Genomic DNA, 16,577 nt, shown 5'->3' on the forward strand with positions numbered 1-16,577 from the left:
CTGTGGGATTGGACCAGACGGTCTAGCCTTCGCTCCCAACATGCTTCAATGAGCCTTGTGTGCCTATGATCCTGTCGCCGGTTCACAGTTGTCCTTCCTTGGACCACTTTTGGTAAATACTAACCACTGTATACTGGGAACACCCCACAAGACCTGCTGTTTTGGAGATGCTCTGATGCAGTTGTCTAGCCATCACAAATTGTCACTTGTCAAAGTTGCTCAAATCCTTACACTTGCAACATATTAGGTTAGATTGGGAAAAGAAACACAGACATTGGACAACAGATAATTGGAAAAGAGTGTTATGGATCTTAACCCCATTGAGCTTTTGTGGGATCAGGTGCGTGAGAATTGCCCGACAAGACAGTCACATCTGGCAATTGCTACAGGAAGTGTGGGGTGAAATGTCACATGAGTATCTGGACAAACTGACAGCTAGAATGCCAATGATCTGCAAAGCTGTCATAGCTGCACGTGAAGGTTTTTTAGATGAGAACAATTTGATATAGTTTAAAATTCTAACTGCAATAAAATTTTTTCACGTTATTAATGTCCTGACTATTCATTGTGATCAGTTGAATGCCACTTCGGTGAATTAAAGTACCAATTTCTTTCCATAAGGGCAAAATCTGTACATTATTCCAAACTTTTGGCCACCAGTGTGTTTGTGAGTATGTATATATATATATATTCACAATATTGTGAAATTTAAAAGGTTTTCTTTTAGGGTCAGGGTAGAAAGCACAGATAGCTTTGGTTTACAACTAGTAAATGGCGAAAATGGTGTCTACTGTATGTATGAGTCTGTAAGCCGGGTAATGGGTAAACAAGTACTTATTTCACTCTATGTGTGTATGAGCAACAAAGTATCACAGGCAACCAAATGCACACAGACTCTCACAGACACCTGTGCATGCATGCGCTTTGTACAGCGTTATGCGCTCAGGCTGCGGGTTCCAGCTGCGTCTGCATGTAAACACACATGAGGGCTGTTGAGCACTGCTCTGTGGGGGTTACTGTTGACTTTTGTGCATTCTGTTAATTATAGTTCCAGATTGATGTGACTGTAATGGGCTAATTACAGCTGTATAAATTATGCGAAAGATGGAGGGAGGGTGGGAGGAAGGAAAGAAAGAAAGAAAGAAAGAAAGAAGGAAAAAAAGGAAAGAAGGACAAAAGGAAAAGAATCATATTCTATCCCATCCTCTGTATGAATCTAGGAACTATATAGGGGTAGACGTGGAAATCATGATAATATTTTGTTTTGTTTTTTGTCTACTATTAATCAATTTTTGGCCACAAAACCAAAAAGGATGCAGTACAAAACAAAATACTGGTCTACGAACTACTTTATCAAATATAGAGCCAATCACGGAACAGATTCCCTCTATTGATTTCTGACCATCCCACAGCGGGATAAATTAAGGAGGGCCAGTATGGCAATAATCCCAGGTGCCTCTTTTTAACAAGAGAGAGCAAGCATGTGGAGAGAGAAGAGTCTGTATCACAGTAATCAGTGTAATCACGGTCAGGTCACAGAGGTAGATAAGGGTCAGCACCTCAGGGCAAATTAAGACCTTCACCAAACCAGCTCCATTTGTCTCAGTTTGGCTCTCTAACTATTGATTTCTCAATGTTTTTACCCTTCATTGCTCTCATCCTGTCTGAAATCAGTAGGCCACTTCACTTTCTGATTTGAGCTCTAAATATAAGATGATGCTCTCTGATTTGGTGCTCCAAGAGAAGATAAATGGGCAGAACTTCCTGCCTTTTAATTTTTCAAATTTGTCAGTTGTTCTCTTTTGTTTACACATCCACGTTTTGTACTTCCCTCCTTCCCTCAATACTGACATCATCCCTCTCGGCACCCTGAGACTTATGGCCCAAAAAAACAAGCAGGAGTTGTATCCATTTATTCTGTCCCACCAAACAAATGATTCCTAAATAATCCTTGACACATCCTTACCCTGTGAGTGATAAGGGTCCCATCAAGAGATCAGGCCTTATGAGAGAAAGCGAAAGGATGAAAAGAGAGGAAAAAAGAGAGAAACAGGAACAGTAGTAATTTGGTATTCTCTCAAGAACAGTGAGGAAGTTTTGAGCAAGTTTAGGCTTTAGGGTTTGATTGTATGTAAATGAAATGCTGCATCAGAGCTGCCTTGCGGTTGTCATTACACTGAATTTGCATCTTAAATATCCATAAAAACCCATAACATCTTTAATATTAATACAGTTCTGGCTTGCATTCACTGTTACTCAGAATTGAGAGAGTCAGGAAAAGAGAACATCCAGTCCCGCCACATTAGCTGCTGTCTCTCTCTCTTTCTCTGTCTCTCACTCTCACTCTTTACCTCTTTATCAAGCAGGTGGTGCCCTGGGGTGGCTGGCCCGGACTGCCAGACAAAAGCATGTGTGCTTTAAAGCTGATTAACCCAGCCCTACTGCCTTAATGAGAGCACAGTGTAGCGGGCACCTCAGAGACCTCCACGCTGAACCCTTCCTGTGCCTCAGACCCCAGCCAGTCATCCCACTTCACACACATCAAAGAGCTTCCAGCACAGAGCAGGAGAGGTGAGGAGAGCAGGGGGTTGGTGGGAGGTGAGGGGGGATGGACAGAGGGATCCCTTATCTCCTCCTGAGAGGATGCTGCTTTGCAGAGTGAGATTGTCTGGAGCTGCCACCTGTCCCAGGCATCTTTGAAGGCAATGCTAAGCCTGTGATGGGCCTGACCTCATTCAGCTCCTCTTCTTTTATGTTTCTCTACACTTTCTTTTTAGTTACAACCCCCCTCATCCATTGCTCTACTCCACCCCTCTCTTTCTAGTGATTAGTACCAGATATCCATCCATTTTACTGCATGCAGACTTAATATTTTAAAATCAATAATTTTATAGATTTATTTTAGGTTTATTTTCATACATATTTTATGGCAAGACTGGTTAAATGATCAGGAAAACAATAAAAGTGTCTTTAAAAATGTGACACTGCCGAAAATCTATTTCTAGCAAGTGCACTTTAAATTGGAGCAAGAGATATGGAGGGACTGACCTTATTGTATCAGATATATCGCTTTGCTTAAAGCTAATTGGTGTTGCATCTGTATGAGATCTGTGATCGAGAACATAACCTGCCACAGAGCAGGTTAGCCACTTAGAGTATGTTACTATGGCGTTGAACCTCGATGAAAACCTATCCACCTTGTTGGTCCCACAAATTCAGAGTTCGCTCAAAGTTCAAACTTACCTGGCTAGCCACTTAATCCTGCTTTGTGATATAGGACACTGATGTGTGAAGAGCACCAGTAAGCAAAGGTTTGCCAATTAAAACAGCATGTTTAATTATTTGGGTCACAGGGAGGGTGGAAAATGTACATGCAAACTAAATCAGGACAAATAATAATAATAATAATAATAATAATAATAATAATTAAAAGGAAATGTTAAACACAAGAACTTTGAAGGTGAATTAACTTTTCTACAGTTTAAATACCTTCTGAACAAAATAAAACGAAACACTGAATAGAACAGAACAGAAGAACGTGTAGAATACTGCCCCTTAAAGCAAGGGTTTTTAAACTTTCATAGCCTAGGACCCAAATATGGCATTTTGTTATGGCAAAACTATGCAATTATGTTATGATGTTTGCTATATCAGTTAATTATTATTATTAAACCAAATGTGACATGCACATATTTATAACATGTTGAAACTGATCATTTACTTAAAGTTTGAACTGTCTGGAAAGCATCATATTTTGCAACCCCTAAGAAAATGTACCATGGCAACCATAGTTTCTTCCAAACTGAAAAGCCTCCACCTTACTTGATATCATGTAAGAGAGAGAGAGGGTGTGCCTATCAAATGATATTGTGGAGTTATACCATCACCATAACAGCGTTACAGCATGAAAGATTGCACTGAGAATAGTTGATTTGCTCTTAGCCTTTTGAATTACTCTTACTAAGGAAATAGTTGCACATTTATTAAAATAAGTCACGACCCAACGTGGCTTTGCAACCCAATTTGGGTGGTGACCCATAGTTTTAGAAATGCTGCATTAAAGTTGTACACCTTATACTCCTTTCAAACAACACACACACAGGCCTGAAGTGTAATGCTGCCTGAATACCCACTGAGATTATTCAACAGACAAGAGCAGCATGTCAGGATAAGAGTGAAAACCAGTAGTGTGATAGATGTACACAGTAGTAGTCCACTAAAAAAATAGAAAGAGGGAAAGAGAGAAAGAGAGTCCTAAAAGGTGTCAGGCAACTGTTGCTTTCTCCCACATCTTTAAGACAAAGTCTTACAGTGAGTACTGAAGTTACTGATAGCAGTTGTCTCCATCCTTCAAAAAAGATTTTCAAACCCAAGGTTCAAAGCATTTCTTTCTCCAAGAGATATGAAACAAGGCTTATGCATTATGATCATTCCAGAAAAACATGGAAGCGTGAAAGGAAACACATGTCTCTTGAATGACTGTGGCATATCCGACAGATATAGTTTTCTGCAGGAATTTCTTATATAGATAAAAAGTTTCCAAGGAAGTCCATTACTCCAGTATCAGCCAGCACTGAAGTGCGTTTTCACTCTCAACATGCTTCATTTTGTACCCTTCAGGCAAAAGAGAGAGAAAAGAGGGAAGCTAAAAAAGCACAGGAATGTGATGGTACCATACACGGCCAGACTCCTTTAATAAGCTCTATAAAGGAGGATCATGTGATTATCTGTGGTGTACTAGACCGAGAGGGCTAATAACATCGAAAGATTCCCTTTCTTCATGAAAGGATCAGGATAAAGGAGTGGAGGATATTTCTTACTAGTGCCCAAAGACTGCTCTCGGCATCTTGACCCCTATAAGCTCTGGCTAGGCAACAGCAGGGCCCCTCTTTCACAAATCCAATATGGAAACAAACATGCACACCAGACTTGCAGTGGTCAATGGGAGTCTCTCTCTAAGGCTTGTATCTTCATTTTGAGGCATCTTATGGTCACAAAATAGGAACACTTATGTAAAACTACAGTCCTGCCTCATTTAAAGCATAGAAAGTTCCTTTACTTTTTGTAACTTTTGTTGTACAAACTCCAAACCAAGGTATGTACTAGAAAAATCATTTGTATCACATGTACCATCAAAATTGAGTTAGTCTTCCACTAAATGGAGATCAGTATTGCTTTAATTGCCTGAACAAATAACCACCACCCCTAAAGGAACGGCAACTAACAACTGTGTCTTCTGCAATTTAAATGCAATTTTAGACAAACAGAACAAATTTGTAGTTTTTTTATATTAGTGGCTAAGTGGGGGGTTAAGAGTGACATTATAGAGTAGCGATGTTCATGATGTAAGATTTTATGTTGCAGTTTTTACACTGGAATTGGAACTAACCAAGTTTGTGTAGGTCAGAGTAAGGCCGCTTTTCATTTAGTAATAAAAACACAACTCACATCATCTAGACTACTAGGGGGCATGGGGTTAACTTCATTGCTAATCAACCTGATTCTGCTCTTGGGAAGTTCTTGGGAAGTGACCAAGTGTTTGACTTGGCCAACAGCCAGCATGGAAGGATGTTTAAAGTCTAGATTCCATATGTCTTCCATATGATTGGTTGTGTTTCAAACACAACGAATCTTATTTTGGAATGGTTATGCAGAATACGTCAATTTCCGTTCTGGTCATGTTCAAGTCTTTGACATCTTACTCTAGTTCAGTGGTCAGTGGAGGCTTGATTTTTGTGATGAGTGTTGTGGGGTTGTGTGCAACACAGCAATATCCAACTAATATATCAGTGTCTATCTAGACAAATCCTTTTTTTGGTTGACTGTGGCTTGTGTAGGGTATAACATATATAATTTAGAGATGTGGATGGGCTCAGTTAAAACGGGTATTTTGCACACATTTTACCACCATTATATGTAGGGTAATTTGCGCGCATGCTAAATTTAGGAGGGAATTTAGGGTCTTGAAATATGTGAGCTATGAACTAAATTAAACTGTCGTTATTAGGTAATGAAATGTATAATGGAATTAGTCACGTTCAACAACCATTATAAATTAGATAAATAACAAAATTATATATCTTAATAGATTCCCCACCATTAAAATCATAAAACAACGTCTCATTGTATCAGCTCACAATTTCTACTGTAAGGAATTAGCTTTAATAAGGGAATTATGATTAATTCACTTATTGGAGTAATATTATTCTCATGGCTTATTGAAAATAATATCACACATATTTAGGTACAGCTTAGAAGTGAAATCTTTCAGAAACAGGGATGAGATTATTTATCAAAATACACCAAAGTCAAGTCGTCTTTGAACAGAGACAAACTTTATTACTATTCTAAACATAAACTAATCTAACTATAACCAAGTTGGTGAAAAGTGACTGAATGTGAAACAACTGATCAAAACAGTGAAAATTAACTTTACGGAGTCTGTTGACAACACATTAAGAACCATTTATCCTTCTTTGAGTCTACATCGATTTGTAATCGTATTACCCAAATTATTTAATTAATACACCAGTACTTTGAGCACAATATTGGAGATGTAATTGCTTGTCTTTGTGGTGTTTCCTTGCGTTCTTTGTGTGGCTTGGTTCTTGGTTGAAAGTTCGTTCCGTTGATGTTTTCCGACTTCGATGACGAAGTTTCTTGTTTGTATGAATTAGTTTGGCTGTGAAGCGAGGCCTTCTCATGGGTTTGTGAACTGTAGAGAGTGATGAGCTTTTTTGGGATGTAGAGTCCCGAGCTCCCTTGGACCTCACATGGCATGGAGTCAGAGGGAAGTCTGAGTAGTCAGCGGAGCAGAAGATGAAGAGACCGGAGAAGAGTGAAGAGACGAAGAGAGCAAGTGAGAAGAGTTTTTCCTGTTTGGAACTATTTGAACTGAAATTGGCCGCATCACCCAAAGGGCATCAATCAGAAGTGACTTTTCAGAGTCCCGTGGTCAACTGGGCTGTCTTTTCCAACAGTTGAGTTATGGTCCTTTGTTTCACACTCAAAATAGTGCATATTAAATCACAAGCTTTTATATCTTGAGAATGGTACAAGAGACATGATATTCGTTTCATCAGCTTTATCTTCATAACGCAGCAAACGCTTACATACTAAACATGACATTTTTTCATGGATGTTATACGTGTAGGTAACTAAACATGAAAATCTCTGGTTACAAAATCATATTGGTTTTTCACATCGTTGCATTTTATCAAGTTAAGCCTTTTAGTTCCCATTCTTAGTAGAATGAGATGCATCATACAAAATTAAAGATTATATTTATCAATTATAGGTGATTGCATATCGCTACACAAATTTTAAAGATCTCCATTAGCCTATAATCATTAATTTGCCAGGTAAAAATGTTACCGCAGATGAAATGTCTTAGAGTTGTGCAAATCTGATGGTCCTTGTAACCTTACACAGAACAGCCTGGTGTAACTGGGTGGGGGTTCTGGCTGAAGGTCAGTAATTTATGACGTGGAAACATTCCAAACTGAAAGACTGGATTTTTCTCGTTTAAAATCATGTTGTTGGAATTCTTCTGCATATATAATCTTACACTTGCTATGCTCCACCAAGGGTATTGAAGTGGGAATATTCTTCGGTATGGTGCACACCAATGCAGAGCTGACCATACAGGATGCAAGCAGTGACAGAGGTATGGAAGTGCCTTTTTGATGGGATATCGCCAGTCCATCCTTGTTTGTGTTTGTCTGGACTTTGGTGTGAGGCATCAATGAAGCTTTGATAGAGGATTACAGGCTTCATGAAACTGGGTAGATCTTTATCCGAGCAAGAACACAGAAGACTGAAACTGTAGCCCTACACCACTGAGTAAGCTAAAGGTGGGAGCCAGCTTGTTTTTTTTTTGGTGGGGTCAATATTTCACACTGAGAAGTTGTAGACCAAAACTAAGTACGTTTTGGAGTCTATTTGCAGTAATGACACTCAGTAAGCTTGAATGTCAAGGATAAGGGACTTCAAAGTGCTAAACTCTCTAGATATTTGGAAAGTGTTTGTGAAAAGGCAGAAATGCTTTAAGACTGTAAGGACAGCCAAGACTGCACTGACTGAACGTGAATAAAGCTATTGTTTATTGAATTTGCTGAGGAAAGGATATGGCTTAGCGGTGCTGGGACAATTATGTGTCGGTCCAAGATTTTTAAGTATTGGAGAACACTAGGACAACTAAGATTGTGGCCCTCCCTGTGTGCCTTGTTCGAAATATTCCCATTCTGTCTTAAGATGAAAGGGAAACTTTCAATTCAGCATGCTTCAATTCCCATAATGGGACATGGCTCTTACTGGTGAAGAGCACATCTGTTTAAGAAAATAAAAACACTTAGAGAAAGAGGATGCGAAGAGGAGGATCTTCCTATCCCCAAGAGATATAAAAAAATGCAAGGCTAGCAAGTGCTGCACTGTTGCTGAGGCCCAATGACCTGCTAATCAGTGGACAATATAAACAGATGTCGCAGCACTAGCTGCTTTTCACACATTTAGCACTCTTCCCTTCATTAATCCATCCTTCAGTGCCACAGTCTTATCCACACTGTGCATTAGTACAGTGCTAAGCAGGATATGGAACTCTTATCCAGTGTATCCAGAGAAAAGAGGATAAAGCTCAGGAATCACAGCTAACGCTAATGCTGTGGCTAATTCTCACAAAGAGGGCTATTTATCCTGCATGCTCTTTATGCTAAACATGCCTGTTCTTTATGCACTTATGCAGCGGGTGCAAAGCATCTGGGTAAATGTAGTATTACTGTCTTAACTCATTGAAGAAGGAAAAAATAAACAGAGAGGCAGAAGAGAGGAGATGTGTAGCAGTGTTGCTACAACTTTTAGCTACAAGCTACTCGTAAATCAAAGTAACTAAACTACAGTCAAGGTACTGTTTAAAAAAGTAGTTACACTACCGTTTCAAACATAAAAGGAGTTACAACATTGAAGCTTTTTAAAGAAAATATTGTATAAAATATAAAAATATAGTAGCTATGTACCTGGAACAAAAACAATGAAGACCTTGAACAATGCTATCGAAGTGAATAACAAGACAAACAACGCCGCTGCAACATGGGCTGCCATCTTGATTGTTTTGGGTTGAATGGATCATATAACTGTGTCACATGACATCAAAAATGTCTTTGTTTTCAGATTTCTCCATTTCCCCTGTCCAAAATACAACATGAAAACCACTTGGGAATGCATTTTCGGATAGCTCTGTTTTCGCTTTCAAAAATGCTGTTGTGTGGAAGGAATGTCAAAACGTAGAGAACAATTTTGCATTTTTTTAAATGAAAACATATTAGTGTGGACATGGCCTTATATAACTAAGTCAGAAACAAATTGATAAGCAATTAATGTAATATTTTGCATACAAACGAACATGAAGTGACTTCTGTGCAGGGGCTCAAGTGAATTTAAATTTATTTATTTCAACTGGTTCTTTTTCATGAAACATCCAAATGAACTGATTAATTAAAATGAACTGAAGTTCCAGTAAAAGAGAATTGGTGAATCATTGATTTTACCGATACATTTACTTTAACAGTCCAAATTAACTAATTAACTTTATCGCTGCGTGCGAAATAGAACATGACAAATATTGCGCATTTTGGCCCATGACTTGTTGGAAAAAGTAGCTTCGAAAATATTGCTGAACCACTGTCACACATTTTAAAATTACTAGCATCGTTACTTTAATCAGTCCTTTAATCACTACTCCCCAACAATGACTTGTGGAACTTTCGAAGAGGTCCTTGCTGTGTCAATACTATCGTACCTTCTTCTTTTTCTGGCACTTGTCGTTTAGCTCCCCGATTCCTGACACCCACTACTAGGGTGCCCCACTGTGTGTTGCCGTGGTGACCAGGTGTGCCGAGGCGGCAGGTGGAGGCTCATTTAGGCGCATTAGGCCTTGACACGCACCAGCAGGAAGAGTAATCATGCTTTACCTGCATCGTCTCACACCTACCTCTACTAGTGCATACACAGCACAAAGAGCACCGACTTGCTCTCCATCACATACTTACACACACACACCGGATCACAGTTACACTAGCACACACCTGGGATGCATTTACGAGCTGATGGATCTCCAAAGGGAAAGGGTAGGGGGGGACACACCGTCACAGAGTGTGTGTGCATGGGGGTCAGGGTTTTTCACACCTCAAAGCCAATGGATGTAAGTGAATGGCGCCAGGGTGTTTTAAAGAGCTGATGAGTGATGTAGCTCTGGAGGGTTAGTTAAAGGGTCCTGGCCTATCATAACCCCAACTGGTCAGAAGCATATGCAGTGTCTCTGATCTACAACATACAATGAATGCTTTATTCACACAAAAAACTACATAATTTGGCATTTCACAGTCTAGACAAAAATGGCTTCTAACTCCAACACTGCCAACTCGAAAAAGCACAAAAAGCATCTATTTACAGACTATTATTATTATTACTACTGCAATATTTTTTAAAACCCCTAACCCTAAGTATTAAACTTTAATACCCAATTCATCCCACATTGCTACGGACATGAATGATACTTAAATTTGTGTGGCATGTTGAGGAGAGGTGTGTTATTACTTTTCTAAGCTGTCAGACTTTCAGATTATAAACGAATGGATGATAAAACAGGCTACAAAATGAATCACCATCTACCAACAACCCAAAACAACCTACAAATATGGCGGCATGTTATACACCAGCAAGCACCACTCATGTTTTCTCCAGAAAATTTACAAATCTATTGTAGAGCTATAGTAGGGATTATTCTGTTGAGAGAAAAGTGGTTCATAGAATTGCACACAAAAATGTTTTGGAGGTGCAAAGACCTTTTACAGAAGTTGTTGCCTCTCCAGGCCAACTGTGGCTATCTTGGTGCAACTACAATGCTTTTTCATTTAGTAAGAATAAAATCAAATGCCCGAGGCCATGTCTGAGAGACATTTCATAGTCAAGAGAGGCGAGGCGAGGCGAGAGGGCCTCCCACTTCTTCCGACATTCATTCCATCATCAACTTTCTCCATTCTGCAGCTTACTGGTGCCCAACTGATCCCCCATGCAGAGAGAATGGACATTTCCAAGACTAAGAGGCCCTTTTGACTTCTCCTGCTGCTTTTGAACCCTTCGGTTTCAATGTCTGCCTTTTCCTCCTGACCTCTGACCCCTACCACCCTTTCGCCCCGCACCCTCCACCCCAGCCTATCCCTACGGGCTCCAGCCAACCGGAACACCCCTATTTCACTTTTGTTCACTCTTGCCTTCATTCCCTCTCTATTCTTGATTATATTTCTCTCTCTTGCAGTTTAACTCTCTCTCTTCCCTCCACTCATTTTCTTTGTCTTGCTTAATTTTTTTCATTTCTTGTTTGCTCTGTAAATTACCGTCCTTTTGTAACTTCAGTTAATCTGTCCCGACGTTTTCTGGACCCTTGACCCCAACCAACACTGCCTTGTAACCTCCCCCATAGCAATACTCTCTATTTCTGCCTCTTTCTCTGTACATAGAGAGTGGCAGATTTGCTGAGCTGGTCAGGCCTGTATTAGTCAATATGTGAGGGGTTTAATTTTTCAGATTGCAGTTGACCTTAGTGCATTAAGACAGACAGACCAAAACAGACCAGCAACAAAGTATCAAGAACTCCTAAATGAACAATGGACTAAATGATCAGTGATACAGTAAATGGTTTTGTGCATGTGAGAATGAAGGTAAGAGCATTTCGCTAAGTACTATGGATTAAAACCACATTTTCAAACCCAATTCTAGGCCAATTTAGCAAAACTAAACAAGCCATCACATTGAATCATCGTCCATGGGTGACATCCAGGCAAAGGTGGTCCAGAAAATTAACCTCATAAAAGGCCTTGACTAGACTCATTTGTCTTTCTCTCCCTTTATTTCTCTTTTTTACTCTCTTTTGTCCATTCAGTCATCCTCTCTCATGCAAAGAGTCTCTCGTGGTTATCTAGAAAATGACGGGGGTGACTGGTGGGCCAGAGAAAAGCGGGAGAAAGAGGAATATGGCAAAAAACAAGGCGGGGGGAGCCTGACTGCTCTACTCTCTTCAGTGCTTTGATCACAGCGCTGATGATCGAGACTGGAGTTGTGTACTTACACCCAGCCCCTAATGAGGGAATTAGGGAGCAGGGAAGAACATACTAACTTCCCCTCTGAAAAAAATTAAAAGGCAAGCAAAAGCGAATGAGAAAGAAAGGGCAACTAGTCAACTGTCAGGCCCAATCAATCAATTAGCAGCTTTGCCTTTTGCCTCACAGAGGGGAAAAGTTAGCATGCTAGCTCTGCGCTAAATGTTCGTCCTTGAGTTTTGTGCAACAACAATATCTAGTCTTTAGGGATTTCGGGGGAAAGTTCATGATGACTGCCTAGTAAAAAAAACATTATTTAAATCCACCAGGATTTCGTAGCACTTTCTCTTGATACTTGCGGCTCAAAATGACTGAATTTGCAGCTTTTCTCACAAATGACCATTTGCTGCATTTGTGTGTGTTTGTGTGTGTGTGGTTTTGCAGTGAAAAGTCACAAAAAACCCTACTATGCTAGTGTCATTGGTGTCAGTAACTTTATAATTGCAATTACCAGTAAATACTGTATTTTATTGCATAATAACTGAATAAGCAGTTATCACTGAAAAATAACATAAATATACAACAAATATCATACATTTAAGTGTTAAACCAATGATATGGCAAATACTTTTAAAGGTGACTCTGTAAATTTTATCTTAGTGTCATCTTGGACTTACACTGACACCTAGCAGCTTGGATTCAGCATAATTTAAAATCAATAATTTCAGTTTCAGATGCCATTGTAGAAATGTAGTATTCACAGTCAGCCATGATTACTTTAATCAGTGACTGAAAGTGTCAAACAACAGGATGGTTACTGAGATTAAATGAGTAGTATTCGGCTGGTCATGTGATTCTAACATGGCAGCCACCATGTGTGGATCATCTCCATGTAGAATAAAACTCAGGTCACTGATATGACTGGAGTCTTCAATTTAATGTGAGTAGTTATGATTTCCTACATATATTGCAAAATTACAACTCATGTCTGCGCTTCATCTTTGATCCCGTAAAAGTTTAGACAAGGATTTAAATAGTAAATGCAATAGGATTACCCTCTTGCATCTAGGCTCTACGATACTGGAAACTAAGCATCCCATTTGGGCGTCGTCATTTCTGCAAAAATACAGGACATTCATGCTAATATGGGACAGTTGGCAACTCTATATGGAGATGATAAAATAGCGGCTGTGCATTTGAAGATGTAGATGTTTAACAATCAGTCATTAAAAAACCCATACAATCGTCCACTAGTATGACTACTGGGGGAACAGTTTTGGATGAACTATCTCTTAAAGATTTAAGGAAGGGGCCTAACATATACTATTTTTAGAAAAAGACCAGATAATGTATAGTTTATTTCAAAGAATCTTTTGTAAATATCTGAAACTAGTCCAACAGATCAATCCATAAAAAGCATTAGTAAGGAGATGTTTTTGCAGAAGTTACCAAAGTAAACAACTTCCTGAGCTGCGAGAGGTAATACTCACTATAATGAGGGTCCAGGTAACCATTTCGAGGGTCCATGGTGAACAGTGTACCCCGGTAGGGTAGGGTGTGGTCTGCCAGGTGTGGCAGGGAGCTGTGAAGTTCTTTTTTCACCAATTGGGGGCGCTCTTCTGTAGATGTGGATGGTTCCTCTCTCAGTTTTCCAGCTGATGCGCCCAGAACTGCAGTCTGCCCACCGATGGCATTACGCCTCTCACGATGATAAGGGGGACCTGAACCGTCATCCTCTAAATGAGAGAACAACAGAGACAGAAAATGTTATAAATTAAACATTTTGTTTAGATTTTTGCCACTTTCCTTAGTAAATTAAAGTGAGATGCCAGAAATTGATGGGGAAAAAGTGGGAAATGGGATCGGGAAATGACACAAGCTAGATTTTAACTCATGTTGCCCAAACAAGCACCAAAGATCAATGTTTAAAAAGGACATTTAAATGCAAGAATCCAATCTTAGATTATTAAATGCAAGAGTGTATGGATCTTTTGCACATTTTTGAGCTCAACATACAGTATTTGTACAGTTTTAAGCTATAGCTATATATCACACATTGCACTCAGGTTTCTGGCAATTAAGTTATAGCTTGAATATGGATCTGCTACACAGGAGAACTGTGCATCTGTGGAGGACATCTGTGCTATGCATCAGTATATGTGACACACCTACAGTATATGAACAGTGCTTTCTATCCAAATACACAATGTGGGAGTGGGAAATCACATAACAACTGTTGCCTGTACGTAAATGTGTTGTGTTCCTTTTTTGTAGAGTCAAAATACTTTCTCTTATACAAGTTTAATGCAAATAGACAACTTTAAGTACACCCTTTGTAGACTTATTTTCTGAAAAGTGTTAACACGTACACTATGTCAGTGATCTTCTATAATGAGATAACAACCTCCATGATTTTACCATAGATCATAACGGTCAACTAGCTTGTTTCGACAGTAAGTCACCGTTTGCGGATACCATTTAAATGAACGAGGAGAGCTGTAAACTGAGACCTACCGGTCACTAAATTGGCAGTGACTTCTCTTATAAAACAGCAAGGTTATCATCATAAATTCCACACATAGTTAATTTCAAAAGGATTGTTTGGTGTAAAACATGTTGAAGATTAGCAGACAGGTGGTCAATTCATTAAGTGATGAGCTGTTTCCTCACGAAAGCAATTTATTCAGCACACTGAAGCATCTACTCCATAAAAATCCATAAAACAAATATCTGCTTGTCTCCTCGCCAGTGTACCACCCATAGAATGTCTATGGGACTGCCCACGTTATGCACTGCTATGCTAAACTTGTAGGCTCCCCTTGATAGAAAAGCTCTGGCTCTGTGACTTGAGTGGCCCAAAGTAACAACACTGGTTCAACCAATGGTGTAAATTTAGGGCGGGACTACCTGTTTGTATGACCAATGACAGGTTGGCAGAGTGTTTGGGAAACCTGTAAGAAAACAATAATTTTTGCAATTCCACTTGGTGCCACTAGTAGCCCAGAGCTACACATGTAACCTTAGTTTAAAGGGATAGTTCTCCCAAAAATTGAAATTTTGTCATCATTATCTGAATCTCATACCATTCCAAACTCATATGACATATCCATTTGAATTAAATGGAACAAAAAAGTCATATGTGTCAATATAAGTCTATGAGTTTAGTTTTTGGGTGAACTAGCCCTGTAATATCTGTCATGGTTATTTCATTACAAGCCTTTAAACAAGCACTGCAGAGGGAATTTTCACAACACATGTTCACACAAATCTACAGACACGCACACAAACATACAGAGACACTCACAGACAGACAGACGTACCGACAGGGGCAATAAATATGTGGAACATGTTCAGTCATGCTGAGAAGTCTTTGGGTTGTGCAAGAAGGCAGTCTTACTGCTAACGTTTGCTTTAGGGAGCTCTTTATGGGTTTTTTGTGTAAAGCCTCCTGGGCTTGAACTCTTGCAGGCAAATGTGCAGGCTCACAGCTCCAAACAAGAGCAATAGTGTGTCTCTGTGTCTGTGCTTGCCACTGTCTGTGAAATAATACAGTCCAACATTCAACATCACAGCAATAGTCAGGCAAGGATTTCCCACAAGCTTGCTCTCTCTCTCTTGTTCTCTTTTTTTTCAAAGACACAGAATCCCATGGAGAGGGCAGCTGAGTCTTTTCCCTGCATTCCAAACTGCCCATTAAGTGGCCTCATGGGTAGTATCAACGCCCACAAGCTATCCGCCCGCTCTCCCTCTCTTTTTCTCTCTACCAGTCTTCTAACACTATTCCTACCTCTCTCCTACACACAGGCGCACACACACAAACACAGAATGAGATGTACTTTCCCTCTTTCTCTGTCTGTAAGTAATCTGTTCTGGCGGGCAGAGTAGGACTTGTACCCCAGAGGGACGGAGTCTCCAGTGGACTAAAATGGGGCAGGGAGAGCCAAGTTTACAGGGCTTTGCAGGGTTTACGAGGTTTAGTGCTTGGTATTTGCTGAAGACACGTGACCCATTACCTGACCCCATCTGGGTCACAACCTTTCAGGCTAGAAAGAAATGTGGTGCAATACAGTCCTCCATAATTCAGCTCTATGGAAAAGTCGTCTAACCCCTCAAAGCATTTTCATTGCTGTTTAGTACCACTCGGTGCTTGAGGAGTTTAAAACTACAGCTGTAATGGGTCATTGAGATTAGTTATAATGTAATTTAGGCTGTTTTCACATTTGGTTTGATTGCTTGGTCCAAACCAGAGTTCAATTCAACCCCACTCCCCCTATTCTTACAGGTCTATTTTCACATTATACCTGTTGGTGCAAACCACAATACATTTGCATTATCATTGTAATAACCACCAATAATCACCACTTGCACTAGCATCAGCTATTTACCATGGTAGCTAGGTAACAACTCGAGATGAGAAGATACCAGCTATACTCTGTGCTTTTACATGCACTTTGAAAGTTGCATTTCAACATTAAAACACTATAT

The 16,577-nt window shown here is 39.7% G+C and overlaps 1 protein-coding gene across 1 annotated transcript in view; it reads right to left on the reverse strand.

Moving 5' to 3' along the window:
• The window catches only part of LOC127634650 (transcriptional activator GLI3-like), a 166,799-nt gene that overhangs the window by 90,031 nt on the left and 60,191 nt on the right, over nt 1–16,577 (reverse strand). Inside the window, exon 3 of the mRNA XM_052114284.1 lies at nt 13,583–13,828. Coding sequence (XP_051970244.1) covers nt 13,583–13,828 — 246 coding nt within the window. The remainder of the gene's footprint in view (nt 1–13,582; nt 13,829–16,577) is intronic.

The sequence above is a fragment of the Xyrauchen texanus genome, chromosome 41 (assembly GCF_025860055.1).
Source record: "Xyrauchen texanus isolate HMW12.3.18 chromosome 41, RBS_HiC_50CHRs, whole genome shotgun sequence".
Taxonomy (NCBI): Eukaryota; Metazoa; Chordata; class Actinopteri; order Cypriniformes; family Catostomidae; genus Xyrauchen; species Xyrauchen texanus.